The sequence below is a fragment of the Orcinus orca genome, chromosome X (genome assembly GCF_937001465.1).
Source record: "Orcinus orca chromosome X, mOrcOrc1.1, whole genome shotgun sequence".
Taxonomy (NCBI): domain Eukaryota; kingdom Metazoa; phylum Chordata; class Mammalia; order Artiodactyla; family Delphinidae; genus Orcinus; species Orcinus orca.
In genome coordinates, this window is record NC_064580.1 from 130526266 (window position 1) to 130541075 (window position 14810).

General features: G+C 65.7%; 1 protein-coding gene across 1 annotated transcript; it reads left to right on the forward strand.

Moving 5' to 3' along the window:
* The first annotated feature begins 213 nt into the window (after positions 1-213).
* BGN (biglycan) lies at positions 214-14390 on the forward strand. The gene is made up of 8 exons (XM_033417643.2): positions 214-370; positions 9256-9515; positions 9778-9890; positions 10460-10673; positions 11253-11363; positions 11637-11730; positions 11858-11996; positions 13243-14390. The coding sequence occupies exons 2-8, from the start codon at positions 9275-9277 to the stop codon at positions 13438-13440; spliced, it is 1110 nt and encodes a 369-aa protein (XP_033273534.1). The 5' UTR covers positions 214-370; positions 9256-9274; the 3' UTR covers positions 13441-14390.
* Positions 14391-14810: the final 420 nt, after the last annotated feature.

Consider the following 14810-nt stretch of genomic DNA (forward strand, 5'->3'; position numbering starts at 1 on the left):
GGGGAGGGGTGCAGCTAGCCCAGCCGTCTACAAGAAAATTACTCCCTCTGAAGCTGCCAGGGGGGCCGGGAAGCCTGCCCCCTCCCTCCCTCCCTCCCTCCCTCTCTCCCTCCCTCTCCACGCCACCAGCCCCCTCCCTCCTTTCCTCCCTCCCCGCCCCCTCCCCGCCGTCCCCTCCCGTCGTCGGCCCGCCCGCCCAGCCTTTAGCCTCCCTCCCGCCGCTGCCACCACCTCTGTCTCCCTCTCTCCACGAACTGCCCAGGAGTGAGCAGCTGCTCTCCGACGACCCGACGGACCGACAGACGCACGGACTGCCCGACCCTCAAGACCGCCAACCAGCCAGCCTGTGCCCGCCGCTTCCCCTCCTCAGGTAGGGTCCCCCCCTCCACAAGCCCCGTAGTGTCCCCGCTGTTCCTACGCTGGCCCTGAGCTGCTCTCACTGCCTAACCCCTGGGTCCGCTGCCCCCTCACCGCCCTCTCCCGCCCCTAGGCTGCTTGTGGATTCCCACTGCACGGCTGCAGGTTCCTGGTCCGCGCCCCTTCGTCGCCACCCTGCGGCCCCCTGGGTCCTTGTCCCATTTCTGCGTCTTCTCCCCGCTGTCCTCCAGGCACCTTCTACATCCCCTTCGTTCACCCCTCTGACCTTGCTCGGCTCTGCTCCACATCTGCCCTCTCTGCCTCCCGCCTCGGGGTTCTTCCCCTTGGCCGCTACCCCAGAGCGTCATCCAGGCATGGCTGGGCGGCTGGCACCCTCACTCTGCCAATGGCCCCCTTAGTTCACTGCAAGTCCCGGGTGCACTTTGCACTCGGCCCTGGTTAGGAGGACCTCTGGGCGGCCACCCAAGCTCGTCACTGGGGAGCAGTCCCCACGGCCTGGGGCTAGTCCACGGCGTGGGCTCAGAGACTCGGTTTCCCAGGCACACCCCAGGCTCCCTGCCCAGATATTCCATGCTTACCCACAGGCCAATGCCGTGCCTCCACCTCCTCCCGGGCGAGGTGTGGGTCCACAGAGTCCTGGCTGGGGGGTCCCCGGGCGGGGCTGCCTGGACAGCTCAGTCCGCTCTGCCCCAGAGCCCCCTTGGACTGAGGTTCCAAAGCGGGGTGCAGAAGGAGACCCAGGCAACTGCGCTGTGTTAGCCACAGGCAGGCTTGGCCTGTGGCCCCGGAGGGCTTCTGGGGACCACGGGTAGATGCGAGGACACCATCAGCCCAGGATGGGCACCTTTAGGAAGGGGTGAGGTTCAAGAGCTCCCAGGCTAGATGCTCTGTCCCCCAAAGGCCGCCCCCCACTGGTGCCTGGGGGCATCTCAGGAATGGAGAGAGAACTCCAGTTCTGAAACAAAGTGTAGCGACAAGGTTGCCCTCCAGAGCCGTTTGGGAGGGGAGCCGTGGCCCCTGCTGGTCCCACTCCCACCCCATCCATTGTACAGAGGGGGCAACTGAGGCCCAGAGAGGGGCAGGAACCTGCCCACAGTGGCACAGCCAGTCAGGGGCAGAACTGGGGCCAGGACTCAGAGCTCCTGACTGACAAATCCAGGCTATTGACCCCGTAGCATCCAGGGAGCCCGCAAAGTCACTTGCATGTTGACGATGATAGCTTATGGTCAAGTGCAGTGCGTGGGGACTGGAGTGAGAGGGGGCAGGCCCACTGGCCCCGTCCCGCAAGCTCTCAAGATGGCTGGCATGCTGAGGGAAGTGCCGAGGGACCCAGGAGAGGAACAAGGGAGAACGGAGCCCTCTGTCTGGGTGTGCCACTGAGTATCCTGGAAGGCTGGGGGATGGGAACAGCACCTCGCTGCTCCACGGGCGGGGCGGGGCTGGGGCCTGGGCACCCGGTGGTGAGAGCTTCCCGCGTTGCTCCGCTGAGTGCAGCAGAAGGCCCGGGGTCCTCCAGGGCAGGGTGCTGGGTGGGGCGGGCGGGGCAGACCTCGCCCAGGCCAGGGAGATCGTTCTCACGCAGCTGAAGTCTTCGTAAGGGCCACTCAGGTTGCCGATTCGGTGGCCAGTCCTGCCCTCTGGGGGCTCCTGCTTCTGTGAGCTCACCCCTCCCTGGCCGGCCAGCTCTCCACGAGGTAGGGACTGACTGAGATTGAGACCAGCTGGAGATGCTCAGGCCCCCCTCGGTGCCACCCACACCCTGGGAAGGCTGGCGGTTCGGCAGAGGCGCCTTTCTGTGCAACTTCCGGTGTCCGGCTGCCGTGGGCCAGCGTGGGTGAACCTCTCAGGGCAGTTCTCTGTGCGTGCATCGAAAGGAAGCCATGGCACTGTCTCCGAGCCGCCAAGACCGGGCGGTGGGAAGAAGGCTGGGAGCAGGGAGGGCCCCCACGGCGAGGCAGCGACCGGCCCACCTTCACGTCCCAGGACCCGGCTCACAGAGGGCATTAACCGTCCGACCGCTTTTATGCCCTGCCCTGGAGCAGGGACCAGGGACCCCACTATGTCGATGGGGAGTCCGCGGCCCAGCCCCTTCACCAATGGGTCTGGTGGCAGTTCTGTACCAGCTCATTTTAGGGGCCCAGAAATCTGGGGTGCTGGCCCTCTGACTGTCATGCAGGGTGACATGCAAGCATTGGCCCCAATTTCTCCCCAATCCCATCAGTGGCCCTGGCCCATCAGAGGAGCGTGAATGGGGAAGGACCGGAAGAGAGGGTGTGTTCCTAAGACAAGAAAGCAGTTCCTTTCTTTAGCAACATTCCTTAGTCATTCAGGACCACAGAGCATCCCTTCCAGCACGGGCGTCGAGTCCCAGAGGAGGGATCTGTCATGAGCCCCTTCCCAGGCCCACCCACCACCAGCTCTCCTCCACTCCCTGGAGAAGCCCCAAGGAGACAGGCCTGTCCCAGCCATCACTTGTCCTTGGCCTCCTGGGGATGCAGTCTGAGGCCGTGGCCGGCCCCAGGGCCAGCCTTGGAGCACGTGAGCTGCGGGGCGGCAGCCCAGCTCCCAGACTCCCAGTAGGGCCCGGCGCTGTCTGGCTCGCCTCCGGGCAGGGCCCCAGTCCCAGCTCGGGGCCTCCAGAGCCCCACCTGCTAGGCCACTGGGCTGTTTGCCCTTTCAATGGCATGTCTGGAGCCCCTCTCCTTCCCTGCCAACACCCTGGATTGTTAGAAAGTTCTTCCCCAGGGTTGGAGAGCTTGGTCCCTGCCCTGAGCTGCCCACCCCTCCCTGTGCCTGTCGGCCCTGCTGGTGGGAGGGGACACACCAGCCCAAGGGCTTAGCTCAAATCCTGGGGCTAGAGGGTGATGGTGACTGTCCTGGGGCGCCCTGCTGTGAGCATAGGGTGGGGGTGAACATGGGCCCCCTCTGGAGGCAGGCACCCCCGGGCCCTGCCAGCTCTGCCCCCTCTTGTCCTGTCAGCTGGTGCCCGGGGCACTCAATTCTCCTCCCACCCCTCTGTCCCCTCTGCTCACATACTGGGGCCCACACCTGATCACCCACGAAACCTTTTCTGTGAATCCTATCTTCAAGGAAGCCAGTGCGGGGAGAGGCAGAGGTGCCTGCGCTGGGAGGACGGAGACGGAGTCTGCTCAGTCCTTTCCCAGGCCAGAGGCTAACTGGTAGCCCTAGAGCCAGGCCCTTCTCCAGGCTTCCAAAACCAGTTTCCCAGTGCTCCCTGGGGCTGTGGTTCATCTCCCCACCTTCCAGATGGAAGGTTCTGGGGTGAAAGCCCTCCCCTCACCTGGAGTCCCCAGCCCCAGGGTCCCCCAGGACTTCCTTCACGCCCTCTGGGACTCTGTTTGGCTTGTCCCCCACCCTCTCTACTCTGGGGTGGGGCAGCTCCTGGGTGCCTATGGGAGCTGCCCACTTGCCCACACGCCACCAGCCTCAGCTCCTCCAGAGGCTGCTCGGCCCCCATAGCAGTCCGCAGAGCAGCCCAGCTCGCGCTCATTGGCAGGCTGGTATCGCTGACGTTCCCAAGCCCAGTGGAGGTGCCAGGGACTCAGACGACTCATGCCTGTCCCTCCCCATGGTGACACATTGTTCAGGTTTAGGGGACTGGGGCTCTACCCGGCCTCCTCACAGCCAGCTCTCGTGATCCACGGCGTCTGAAGGCCAAACTCGGCAGAAACCCCAGCCTGGAGCAGAGCTGCAGGACAAGGGGCAGCGGGCTGGGGGTGGTCCCAGGTTCCATGCGACTCAAGCGGCCCCTGCTTCTCCCCCACCAGCTGCCTCTGGGTGGCTCAGATGGCCAAGAGGGACACAGCAGTCAGAGGCCCGAGTGGCCATGGAATCGGGGATTTGGGGAACAAAACTAGGACCTGAAGGAGAGGGGCAGAGGGCAGACAGGACCTCAGGCTCTGGGAACCAGGCTGAGAGCATCTCCCTGTGGGGTCTGGCACCTGCTGGGACCTAAAATGCTTGGGGGAACCTCCCGGGCCAGGCTGGGATGATGGCTTTTCCAGGCCACTTCTGTGCAGCTGGAGGCGGAGGCAGAGGGGCTGGGGCTGGCCTGATGGGTGCGCTGGGGCCGAGGAGGGGCATCTGGCCCCGCGGGCTGAGGGGAGCTATGGATGGTGGCAGTCAGAGAGAGACGCCATGTTTCTAGAGGATTCGTGATGCAAGCCAGGGGGCGCAGGACCCACAGGGCAGGGCCCTGCTTTCCGTCAGTGTCACCTCCCAGCCAGAGTGGGGGAGATGCAAGGAGTCTTCTGCAGGGACCGGGGGCTGGTTCGGCCCCCTGTGCAACCCAGGGAGTTCGGGATTCTGTGACTTTGGGCTCTGCAGCAAAGTCTGCGGGGGCAGAGGGTGGGGCAGGGCACGTGTGCCCCCTCTCCCATTTCCTCACAGTGTGGCCTTGGGCAGGAGTTTCCTGCTGGTCCTCAGGAGGGCTGTGCTAAGAAATCCCTTGAGTGCCCTGTCCCACCCTGGGAAGGGATAGAACACCTTCCCCCGCCCTCAGGGTTTCTGCAGCGAGCCTTCGGGGGTGCGGGGGGGGGCAGGGCACCCAGCAGCCCAGGACCCCCAGCTGACCTGGCTCATCTGCCGCCTGACTCAGGCATGGCAGAAGGCCGGCACTGGAACCGCCGGCCTTCCAGAGGTTTCCCAGAAGGCTGGGGGTGGAGGTGATGGCTGTCCTCAAGGCTGTGGGGAGAGACGTCCGGCCTGGTCAGTACCGGCCGCCTAGCCACTTCCCCGGTGCCAGCGCTCTGCAGCAGACGGGCTGGCTCCCTGTTGGCCTCCGACACCCACATCCAAGTCAAGTCTGTCCCTGAAGGCTGCAGGGGCACAGGACCCAGCTCTGTCCGGTCACCTCAGCAGCACCAAGACCCCAGCAGGGAGGAGCGCCCTGGCCAGCCACGCCTGGATGTCTGCTCCCCTCGTAGCTGGAAGGCATGCCGAGGCCGTGGCGGTGGGCTCGGGGTGGCTGGCGAGCAGACACCGATGGCGCGGGGCTCAGGGCCCACCCCAACCCCTGCAGCCACGACCCCAACGCGCGTAAGCCTCAGGAGACCCACGGATGGTGCACGTCTCCTCTCTCGGGGCCCGGGAGGGAGGCGGCGAGCAGCCGGGCGTCAGCTCGCAGAGCAGAGCTCTGCGCAGCGCCCCTGCCTCTGGCCTGCTAGTAGAAGCTGGGCCTCAAAGGCTTTGGCGGACAGAGGGGAGGGGGGAAGCGTGACCCGCAGTCCCAGGGACCACGGGCCCGCGCGTCCGGGTTCAGGTCGGGCTGCTCAGAGGGGCCAGACACCCGGGCCGAGGCTGCGGAACAGCGTCAGGCGTCCGGCATCTGCGACTTGGCAGCCGCGGGCCGCACATCTGCAGGCGAGCTCCCAGGGCCTGCCAGACCTCAGGCCCGCTCCCGCCGCCCTTGGCCTGGCCTGAATGCCTGGCACGGCCCCTCCGTGTTCTCAGGGGCTGCCAGTGTGTCTTGTTTGGCTGTGACCTGGAGCAGTCCCAGTTGGAGGACTGTGCTGGCTTTCAGAGGGCCAGACAAGGAGAGCCCTATTGGGTGGGCGGCCCTCACTCCAACCTGTGGGCACGGCGCGAGGCCTCACCGCCATCACCGCTTCTTTCCTTCGCTCTGAGGAGGAGGGACCCATCCAGCTCAGAGAACACTTTGATGGGGCTCGAGGCTGCCTGAAGTCCTTGGGGACACGCCCAGGAGGCCCAGAGGCCTGGGTAGTGTGGGAGGTGGGGCTGGCGGGACTTGCCGTGGGTCTCACAGTACCTGTCCGTGGGGGCTCCCGCTTCCGGGGCTGAGGGCCCACCCCCCTCCTGCACGTGTGTGCGGTGGGAGGGACCCGGTGTGAGGTGGGGGGAGGCAGCCCTGCAGCTCCGCTTCCTCCCCCAGCCTCTGTGCCCTGCCCACACTCAGCCAGCGGGCCAGAGAACTCCATCACCCCCGGCTCCTTCTGGGTCTGTTGCGGCCCCCGGGAGCTCGGTGTCCAGTCGGCCCCCTCCACTCTGCACAGTTCTGGCCGCTGAGTCTCCTGCCAGCTCTCCGCGGGGAAAGCAGGGCTGTGCCGGAAAGTGCGCCAGCCTGCCCACTGCCTGGGCCCAGCCAGGAGCCGGGTGAAACCAGCCAGACCTTGTCCTGTGCTGTCACGGGGCCCTGGGGTGGGGCCTCCAAGTCCTCAGCCTCCCTCCCCCCAGAGTGAGCCTGCACTAGAGCCAGCCCTTCCCCTCTCTCAGCCACTCTGTGGGGCCCCAGACGCAGCGACATCAGAATATCAGGCACGGTGGCCCGGAGCGGCTCACCTCCTCCAGAGCCTCCGTCCCCCACGGAGGGTCCCGTGAGCCCACTTGGGGCCCCAGTGGCTAGTCCTGCCCTGGTTGGCCTTCCCAGCGCCTGTCCATCCTCCCCCGTGGTGGAGGGGCCAGATGCGGGTGGAGGCGCCCCGTGGAGGCCCCCAGACCTTCCCGGTCCCACCAGGCTGGAAGAGCCCTGTCTGCGCCCACCGCCCCCCGAAGCCTCCCCCCGGCGCCTCCCCCCGGCCTGGCCAGACCAGCCCCCTGCCCGCCTTGTCCAGGTGGACGGTGGATCCCAGAGCCTCCCAAGGATCCTGCCGGGCGTTCCAGCCCTGACTCACCCCCGCCCCCCCCCCGCCCCCCCCCCCCCCCCCGCCATGAGGCAGTGGCTTTGGCAGGAGTGCCAGGCCGGGGGGCAGTCCCCTCCCTCTCGTCCCGTCATCCTCGCCTTCCTGTCCTCTCCGCTGCTCTTCCTCCGCGCAGCCCTGTGTGTCCAGCAGCCCCTGGGCAGGGGCCCTGCGCCGCAGCGGCAAACCTGGGAGGCCTAGGCCCACCCTGCTTTGCCCTGGGGTTTGCGAACTCGTGGGAAGAAGGAGGGACTCATGGTCCAGGAAGCCAGCCCAGGGCCTTCTCCCAACTCTTCACCAAGGCCCTCTAGGGGCTCCCCAGGTCCCACTGGGCCAGCCTGGGGCTGGCAGGACCTGGAGTGTCATCATGAGCTCTCAAGGCTTGCAGGAGCCAGGGAGGCTGGGCGCTCCCCCAGCATGAGAGACCCTCATTTTGTTGTGTGACTGCGGCAGGCAGGCAGCTTTTCTGGGGCTGGCTCCGCAGCTGCGTCTGATGAACAGCACCCTGGGCCCCCGGCCGCTGCCTGCCAAGCAGACTGCGGCCCCAGCTGCCAGAAAGGCTGCTCCGGCCCCTCTCGCTGGCAGCTGCAGCTCTGTCCTCAGGATGGTGGGAGCCAGGACAGGCCACGTGCCCAGCTCAGTGGGGGGCCTGAGGAGTGCGAGAGGGGCGGCAAGATGGGGATCAATGGGAACCCAAGGTGCAGAGCTGCTGCGCCCACGTCTGGAGGTGGCCGCAGCTCCCAACCCCCGCCTGCTGGTGGGAGGACTCTGGGGCAGCAGTGCCCACCCTCCCCGGGCGGCCAGTCCAGCCCCAGGTCAACCGGGCCTGTCGGGGGCCTCCTTCCCCCTTTGCAGCCGGCTATCAGGCTCGGGGGGCTCACCCAGCCCCACTGAAGCCCCGAACAGCCTTTCCCCTGGCCAAGATGGGCCCCGAGTGAGGGCCTCCCTGGGGTGGGGCTGCTTCACGTCTGCACCCGGGGCAACCGCAGACACCCCGCGCCTGGGAGACAAGCAGGGCAGGTGCACTTATTCCTCTATAACATGGGAAAATGAGGCTGGGGCTTTCCCAGGAAAGCAGGTAGCTGGGGGTGGTAGGAGAGGCAGGGACTCCAGCCTCCTCCTGGGCACTGTCTTTCAGCAGAGGAGCCTCTGGACAAGCCTGAACCTGCCCGCCACCCTGGCAGCAGCCTGCTCCCCTCTGGTGGCCTCTCCAGGGTCCCGGGGCCGTGGGCAGAAGGAAGGGTGGGAGCAGAGGCGGGAGCCCTGGGGCTCTGCGGGCTGAGCCAGGGGACGGCTCACGAGCCAGGGGAAGGCTCGTGGGCCAGGGGAGGAAGCCACAGCCCAGGGGAGCAGAGGCGGGGTGGGGGCGGCAAGGGACGCCCCTTCCATGTCCAGGATTCCACGCATGGCCTGGGAGAATGCCCCTCTCCTCACCTTCCCTCCAGGGCTGGCCCAGCCTTCTACCCAACGTGCCCAGCCTGGTGCCTTGGCCTCTTGACTCTTAGAGAAATGTGGGTGTGCTGCAAGGGGGGCTCAGGCAGGAAAGGAAGCGACTTGTGGTCACCTGAGTCAGCCCTGAGCGCGCTCACACTGCCCTGAGCATGTGGGAGTGGCCGGGCCACAGTGGTTTCTTTAAATCTGAATTCCTCAAAGCCTGTGGGCGGCAAATGGCTGGGTTTCCCTCTCCGCCTCCTCCACTAGCCTCAGTGACCCCCCAGGCAGGCTGCAGCCGACTCAGTGGCTGGTGCGTGAGTGTGTGTGTGCTTGCGTGAGTGTGTGCTTGTGTGAGTGTGTGTGTGTGCTTGCGTGAGTGTGTGTGTGCGCTTGCGTGAGTGTGTGTGCGCTTGCGTGTGTGCTTGCGTGTGTTTGTGTGTGTGTGCGCTTGCGTGTGTGTGTGTGCTTGCGTGAGTGTGTGTGCTTGCGTGAGTGTGTGTGTGCACTCGCGTGAGCGTGTTGGAGGGGTACAGACTCAGCAACTGGGAAGACACAGTGCTGCCCACTGAGGCCAAGTCCTGCCCGGAGTCTCCTGCCCACCCACACCTCCCTCCCGGCCCCTACAGCCCAGGGCCTGGCTGCACCCGTGAGGGGTGAGGGGCGAGGGACACGAGGCCAACACGTGCAGAACCCCAGCCCCCCGGGCTCGGGACGGTAGCCAGGCAAGGGCCCAGAAGATGGGCGTGGGCGCCAGCTGGGCACTCCTGATGGCCTCTCCTCACCCCAGTCTCGCAGGCATACCCACCATGTGGCCCCTGTGGCCTCTTGCGGCCCTGCTGGCCCTGAGCCAGGCTCTGCCCTTTGAGCAAAAAGGCTTCTGGGACTTCACCCTGGACGACGGGCTGCCCATGTTGAACGACGAGGAGGCTTCAGGCGCCGACACGACCTCGGGCATCCCAGACCTGGACTCCCTCCCTCCCACCTACAGCGCCATGTGCCCTTTCGGCTGCCACTGCCACCTGCGGGTCGTTCAGTGCTCCGACCTGGGTCAGTCCAGTGGGGTGGACGTGGAAGCGTGAGGGTGGGGAGGGGGTGACCCCAAGCCAGCTCGGGAATCCTGGTTTCAGCGTGGGAGGGTGTCCACTGGTCTGCTTGCAAGCAGGCGGTGAGCGAGAAGCCCCTCCGTCTGCCGACTCTGGCGCTGGCCCACTGGCGGCGGAGTCCCTGCGTGCACGCGAGTCCCTGAGCTCCGCGCCACGCTGGGGTCATGGCCATGGCTCACACTGGTGACGGTGGTGCCGGCCCCCAGGTCTGAAGGCTGTGCCCAAAGAGATCTCGCCCGACACCACTCTGCTGGACCTGCAGAACAACGACATCTCCGAGATCCGGAAGGATGACTTCAAAGGCCTCCAGCATCTCTATGTAAGCCCACCCTGGCCCTTCCAAGGGGCTGCAAGGAGGTGGCAGGCCCGCAGCATGGGGGGTTGGGTCCAGATGGGTGTGGGCACATACTTGTGGAGTGCGAGAGGGGACCGGAGACCTGGGGAGTCCTGAGAGCGGTCTGGAGGCGGCTGTGGTGGGAGTGCCCAGGGTCACAGGGCACATGTGCAGGTGTCAGCAGCCGTAAGTGCAGGACAGGATCACTCAGCCCAATTCCCTTCTTGACTGAAAACTTTTCATCTTATTGACTCCTCCCAGCAACACAGTGAGAAAAGATTTCATTGTAGCCAGGGTGCAAGTGGGGACACAGAGGAGCGGCAGGCTGCGCTAAGCAGCAGTGGTATTGCTGGGCCTGAGCACCAGCTCCCCGATCTGCACTCTGCCCAGGAGCACAGACGGATCTCCCGGAGGCTGAGCTGGGGCTCAAACATCTGTAAAGTCCTGACAACTGCTAATCGCGAATCGCTAGCTCAGGTGGCAGGGATGGGGGAGAGGAGAAGGCGGGCAGGTAGGGGGCCGGGGCCTTCACCTCAGCACGCGTGCTGCCTCAGGCCCTGGTCCTGGTGAACAACAAGATCTCCAAGATCCACGAGAAGGCCTTCAGCCCCCTGCGGAAGCTGCAGAAGCTCTACATCTCCAAGAACCACCTGGTGGAGATCCCTCCCAACCTGCCCAGCTCCCTGGTGGAGCTCCGCATCCACGACAACCGCATCCGCAAGGTGCCCAAGGGCGTGTTCAGTGGGCTGCGCAACATGAACTGCATTGGTGAGCGAGATCCCGCCAGTGGCGTCGCCACCCGTCCCCGGCGGTGGCAGTGGATGGGGGAGGAGGGTCAAAGGGGGGGCTTTGCCAGCCAGGGCAGCTGGGTGCTGGGCTGTCCAGGACAGCCATGGACCAGCCGGCTGGGCCTCACGGTACTTTCTGGAAGCTTGTCTAGGAGCACACCCCAGAGCTGCCAAGGGAAGGTGAAGAGAAACTCAGGGCCCATAGGGAAAGGGAAGGGAAAGGGCCAGTGCAGCCAGCCAGCCAGCCAGCCAGGGGCTGGGCGGGCGGGGGAGCCCGGCCTTGATTCCTGTCTCCCCTCCCTTTCTCCGTGCTCCCTCTGCCCCCTAAGGCTGATGCCAGGCCCAGTGCCCTTGGGAGTTAGTGGCCTTGAACAGCGAGGAGTTTGCATTCAGTCCATTAGCGTTAGTAACTTAGCGGCACTGCTTTCAGGGAGAGATGGGGGAGCGGGTAATCAGCAGGGCCCACTAGGCCAGCCCAAGCCAGGCAGCCGACAGGCTCTGGGGGCGTGCGGGCAGATGCCCAGCCCTGGCTCCAGGGCTGAGGGGGCCTCTCTCCTAGAGATGGGTGGGAACCCCCTGGAGAACAGTGGCTTTGAACCTGGAGCTTTCGATGGCCTGAAGCTCAACTACCTGCGCATCTCTGAGGCTAAGCTCACCGGCATCCCCAAAGGTAGGAAGTCAGCCCTTGCTTCCCACACTACCTGGCCTTCGGAGCACACATGGATACAGGTGGGGGGCCTGGAGCCATCTGGAGGCACCCAGTCAACTCAGGGAGGGCTTTGGCTGCCCCTCTCCCCACCTGGGGCAGAGCTAGGGTCTCTGCTCCACCAAGCGTGGGACCGTGCACACACACACACACACACACACACACACACACAGCATCAGCCCACACACGTGGCCTCCCCTCCTGCATTCAGCCCAGAGCATCCTCTTTTCCTGGCAGACCTCCCCGAGACCCTGAATGAACTCCATCTGGACCACAACAAAATCCAGGCAATCGAGCTAGAGGACCTGCTCCGCTACTCAAAGCTGTACAGGTGGGCTGGGGGTCTGGGGGTCTGGGGGCGCTGGGGCGACTGGGGGGGCTGGGGGCCTGAGTCCTCACAGTGCCGTGCGGCCTGCGGGCCCCACCACACCATCTTTTTCTCATCTGCCCCTTCGCAGGCTGGGCCTGGGCCACAACCAGATCCGCATGATTGAGAATGGGAGCCTGAGTTTTCTGCCCACCCTGCGGGAGCTGCACTTGGACAATAACAAGCTGTCCAGGGTGCCTGCTGGCCTTCCGGACCTCAAGCTCCTCCAGGTGAGAGCCAGGGAGTGGGCAGCCCCTCAGCCCATGGCCCTCCTTGCTCAGGCCCAGCACGTGTGGGATCTGGGTACAGAGCGGAATGGGACCTCGCTGCAAAGGAGCAGGCTCAGGGATCCCTCCTTCAGCGCCAATCACCTGCACTGAGGGAGGAGAGGGGCAGGTGGGGATACCGCTGTGGACAGCAGGGAGGGCAGGCCCGGGGCAGCGAGGTCGTGAGGGAAGAGCAGGTTTCTCAGGTGGGTGCAACACCTGCAAGGTGCGGCCGGGCCCACGAGGTGAGGGAACAGTCTGGGCACGGGGTACACAGATCTGTGGCAAGACAGGGACAGCCCAGGGCACAAAGTGGGCTGATGAGGGATACAAGGCCTGGCCTGGGGCTCTCTCAGGGGTCCTACCCCCAGTTTGGCTGTCAGCCACATGGATGAACTTGGCCGTACTCGGCCCTGCTCTGGACCTCAGTCGCTGCTTCCAACCCATTCACACGTGCCAGGAGACCCGCCATTCTCGCGGGCTGGCCAGTCAGAGCCGAGTACACCGGAGCCCGCCTGAGCCCTGCGTGGGGACCGCCCACCTGCAGCGGCAGCGCCCCCCTGGCCAAGCCGAGAGCGCCCTCTAGCGGCCGTGTCCTTGCCGCCTCTAGAGGGCGCCGCTGCAGTCTGAGCGCCTCCCTGCCGTCATTGGGTCCTCCCTCCCTGACCCTCCTGTCCCACAGCATGTGGCTTCAGGGAGCTGGGGGAGCGGGGGAGGAGGAGGCTCTTTCTCCTCTCACGCCCCTGGGGCTCTGGACTGGGAGGCTGCTTCCCTGGGGGCAGACCCACAGCCCAGGGAACCCAGAGGGAGGGCCAGGGACTTTATGTGAGCCCAACGTGCCATCCTTCCCGCATCGACAGTCCCACCCCACCACTCGTGCCCCACGTACCCCTCACCTCACACCCACACCCCCCAAGCTCCCCATCCCAGCACCCAGTCACACACCAGTGCCTTAAGGCGGGCCAGCACCCGCCCAACAACCATACCGAAGCCTCAGTTTGCTCCTCCAGACCATGGGAGGATCACCTCCACGCCCTCAAAGGGCCGTGTGGATGCAAAACATGAGGCGGCGGGGCGGGACTCAGCCGGGAGGGAGGGCACCAGCCCTCGGGGTTCTGCCCTCCGCTCGGCCTACCCAGGCAGGGCAGACGCAGGCAGGGGGGTTGGGGCGACTGGGCCACCGCCCTGAGCCACACCCCTCTGCCCCCAGGTGGTCTATCTGCACGCCAACAACATCACCAAGGTGGGCGTCAATGACTTCTGCCCCGTGGGCTTCGGGGTCAAGCGAGCCTACTACAACGGCATTAGCCTCTTCAGCAACCCCGTGCCCTACTGGGAGGTGCAGCCGGCCACCTTCCGCTGCGTCACTGACCGCCTGGCCATCCAGTTTGGCAACTACAAAAAGTAGAGGTGGCGGCAGCCGCCAAGGTGGCCTGGGCGGGGCCTCTGGGGAGCACAGCGGATGTCCTGAGGGGGGAAGCAAAGCAAGGGAGCGAAGCCAGTGCTCAGCTGCACCCGACCCAGCCCCGCCCTTGATCCCCAACCCCCTCGTCGCCACCCGACATCCTTGCCCTGGCTCCCAAGTGTGCAGGTGAGGCGTGAGGCCTGGCCCCCATCACACGCCCCTTAGCTTCAGAGCTGCCCCTGCTCCCCCATCATGACCACGCAGAGGTGCCCCCACGAAGCTTTCTTCCCATTCACCCCAAAACCAAATTGTCTGAGGCTCCAGTCCAAGGAAAATGGTCCCTGGGTCTAGGGGGCCAGGGATGGAGACAGCGGACCCCGCTGAGCCCACCCTACCTGCCGGGCACACATCCCTCCTCGGCCTGGCCTGCTACCCTTCTCCTCCCATGCCCGCTGGCATCCTTCTGTGAGTTCACGGCCATCCATCCCAGCCTGTTTGCTCTACCGGCCCCTGGATCAGTCCTCTCCATCTCTCTCTGTCTCTCCGTCTGTCCCTCCCTCGTCTTCCCTCTCCTCTCTCACATCCTTGGGCTGGGTCTGGTCTCTGTCTCGCTGGGCTTCTGCCCAGCCCCTACCCAGGTGGGCTGCGGTGGGGGACAGCTGCCCCCCACCCCACCCAGGCCTCGCCCCCAAGCCTGGATGATCCAGCAACCACGCGCTCCACAGGCCACATGCTCCCAGGGGGAGCATTGGACTCAGCCAGGCCCTGAGAGTCTGTCCCCCGGGAGGGGCCCAGCACCCCGCAGAGTCCCCAGCACGCTCCTCACTGCCCCCCTTTCCCCCACGACGGCTAGGTCTCCCCTCCCGTGGCCTTCCAGCCCCTGGGGTAGTAAGGAGGGGCTGCTTCTGAGGTCGGTTGTTGTCTTTCAATTAAAGAAACACTGTGCAACACGGCTGCGTGTGCAGCCTCTCGGGGTGGACTGGGGACCCAAAGGAAACGGGAGCCACGAGGGTCCGCTGTGGCTGGCGCCCAGGTTCCGCCTCTCCGTGCCCCATCGGAGCCCTGAGCTGCCTGTTCGCTGCTTTCCCTGACTTCAGTGGGGAGCACCCCCAGGCTCAGGGCTGGATCAGAAGGCCCCAGGCTGCCCCCTTCCCGTCCTTTCTAGTCACTTCTGTTGCCCCGGCTATCCTCAGACTGGGCTCCTGCAGCAGGGCCGGCTGAGGTGGCATCTGCCCTCCCAGAGTGGAGTGTCTGCCAAGCAGCCGCTGGCTGAAGGGCACCAGGCCAGAACTCCCCCCAACCGAGCGGGAGCCGGGAAGCCCTAGGGGCCCCTGCCCGCCTCAATGGGGTTTGGGGGCTCAGCACAATACCGG

Excerpts from the sequence above, each read along its gene's own strand:
- BGN (XM_033417643.2), top strand. The coding sequence starts at position 9,275 with ATGTGGCCCCTGTGGCCTCTTGCGGCCCTGCTGGCCCTGAGCCAGGCT. Across the intron at positions 10,674-11,252 it reads GCGCAACATGAACTGCATTG|AGATGGGTGGGAACCCCCTG; the intron begins GTGAGCGAGATC and ends CCTCTCTCCTAG. Across the intron at positions 11,364-11,636 it reads GCTCACCGGCATCCCCAAAG|ACCTCCCCGAGACCCTGAAT; the intron begins GTAGGAAGTCAG and ends TTTTCCTGGCAG.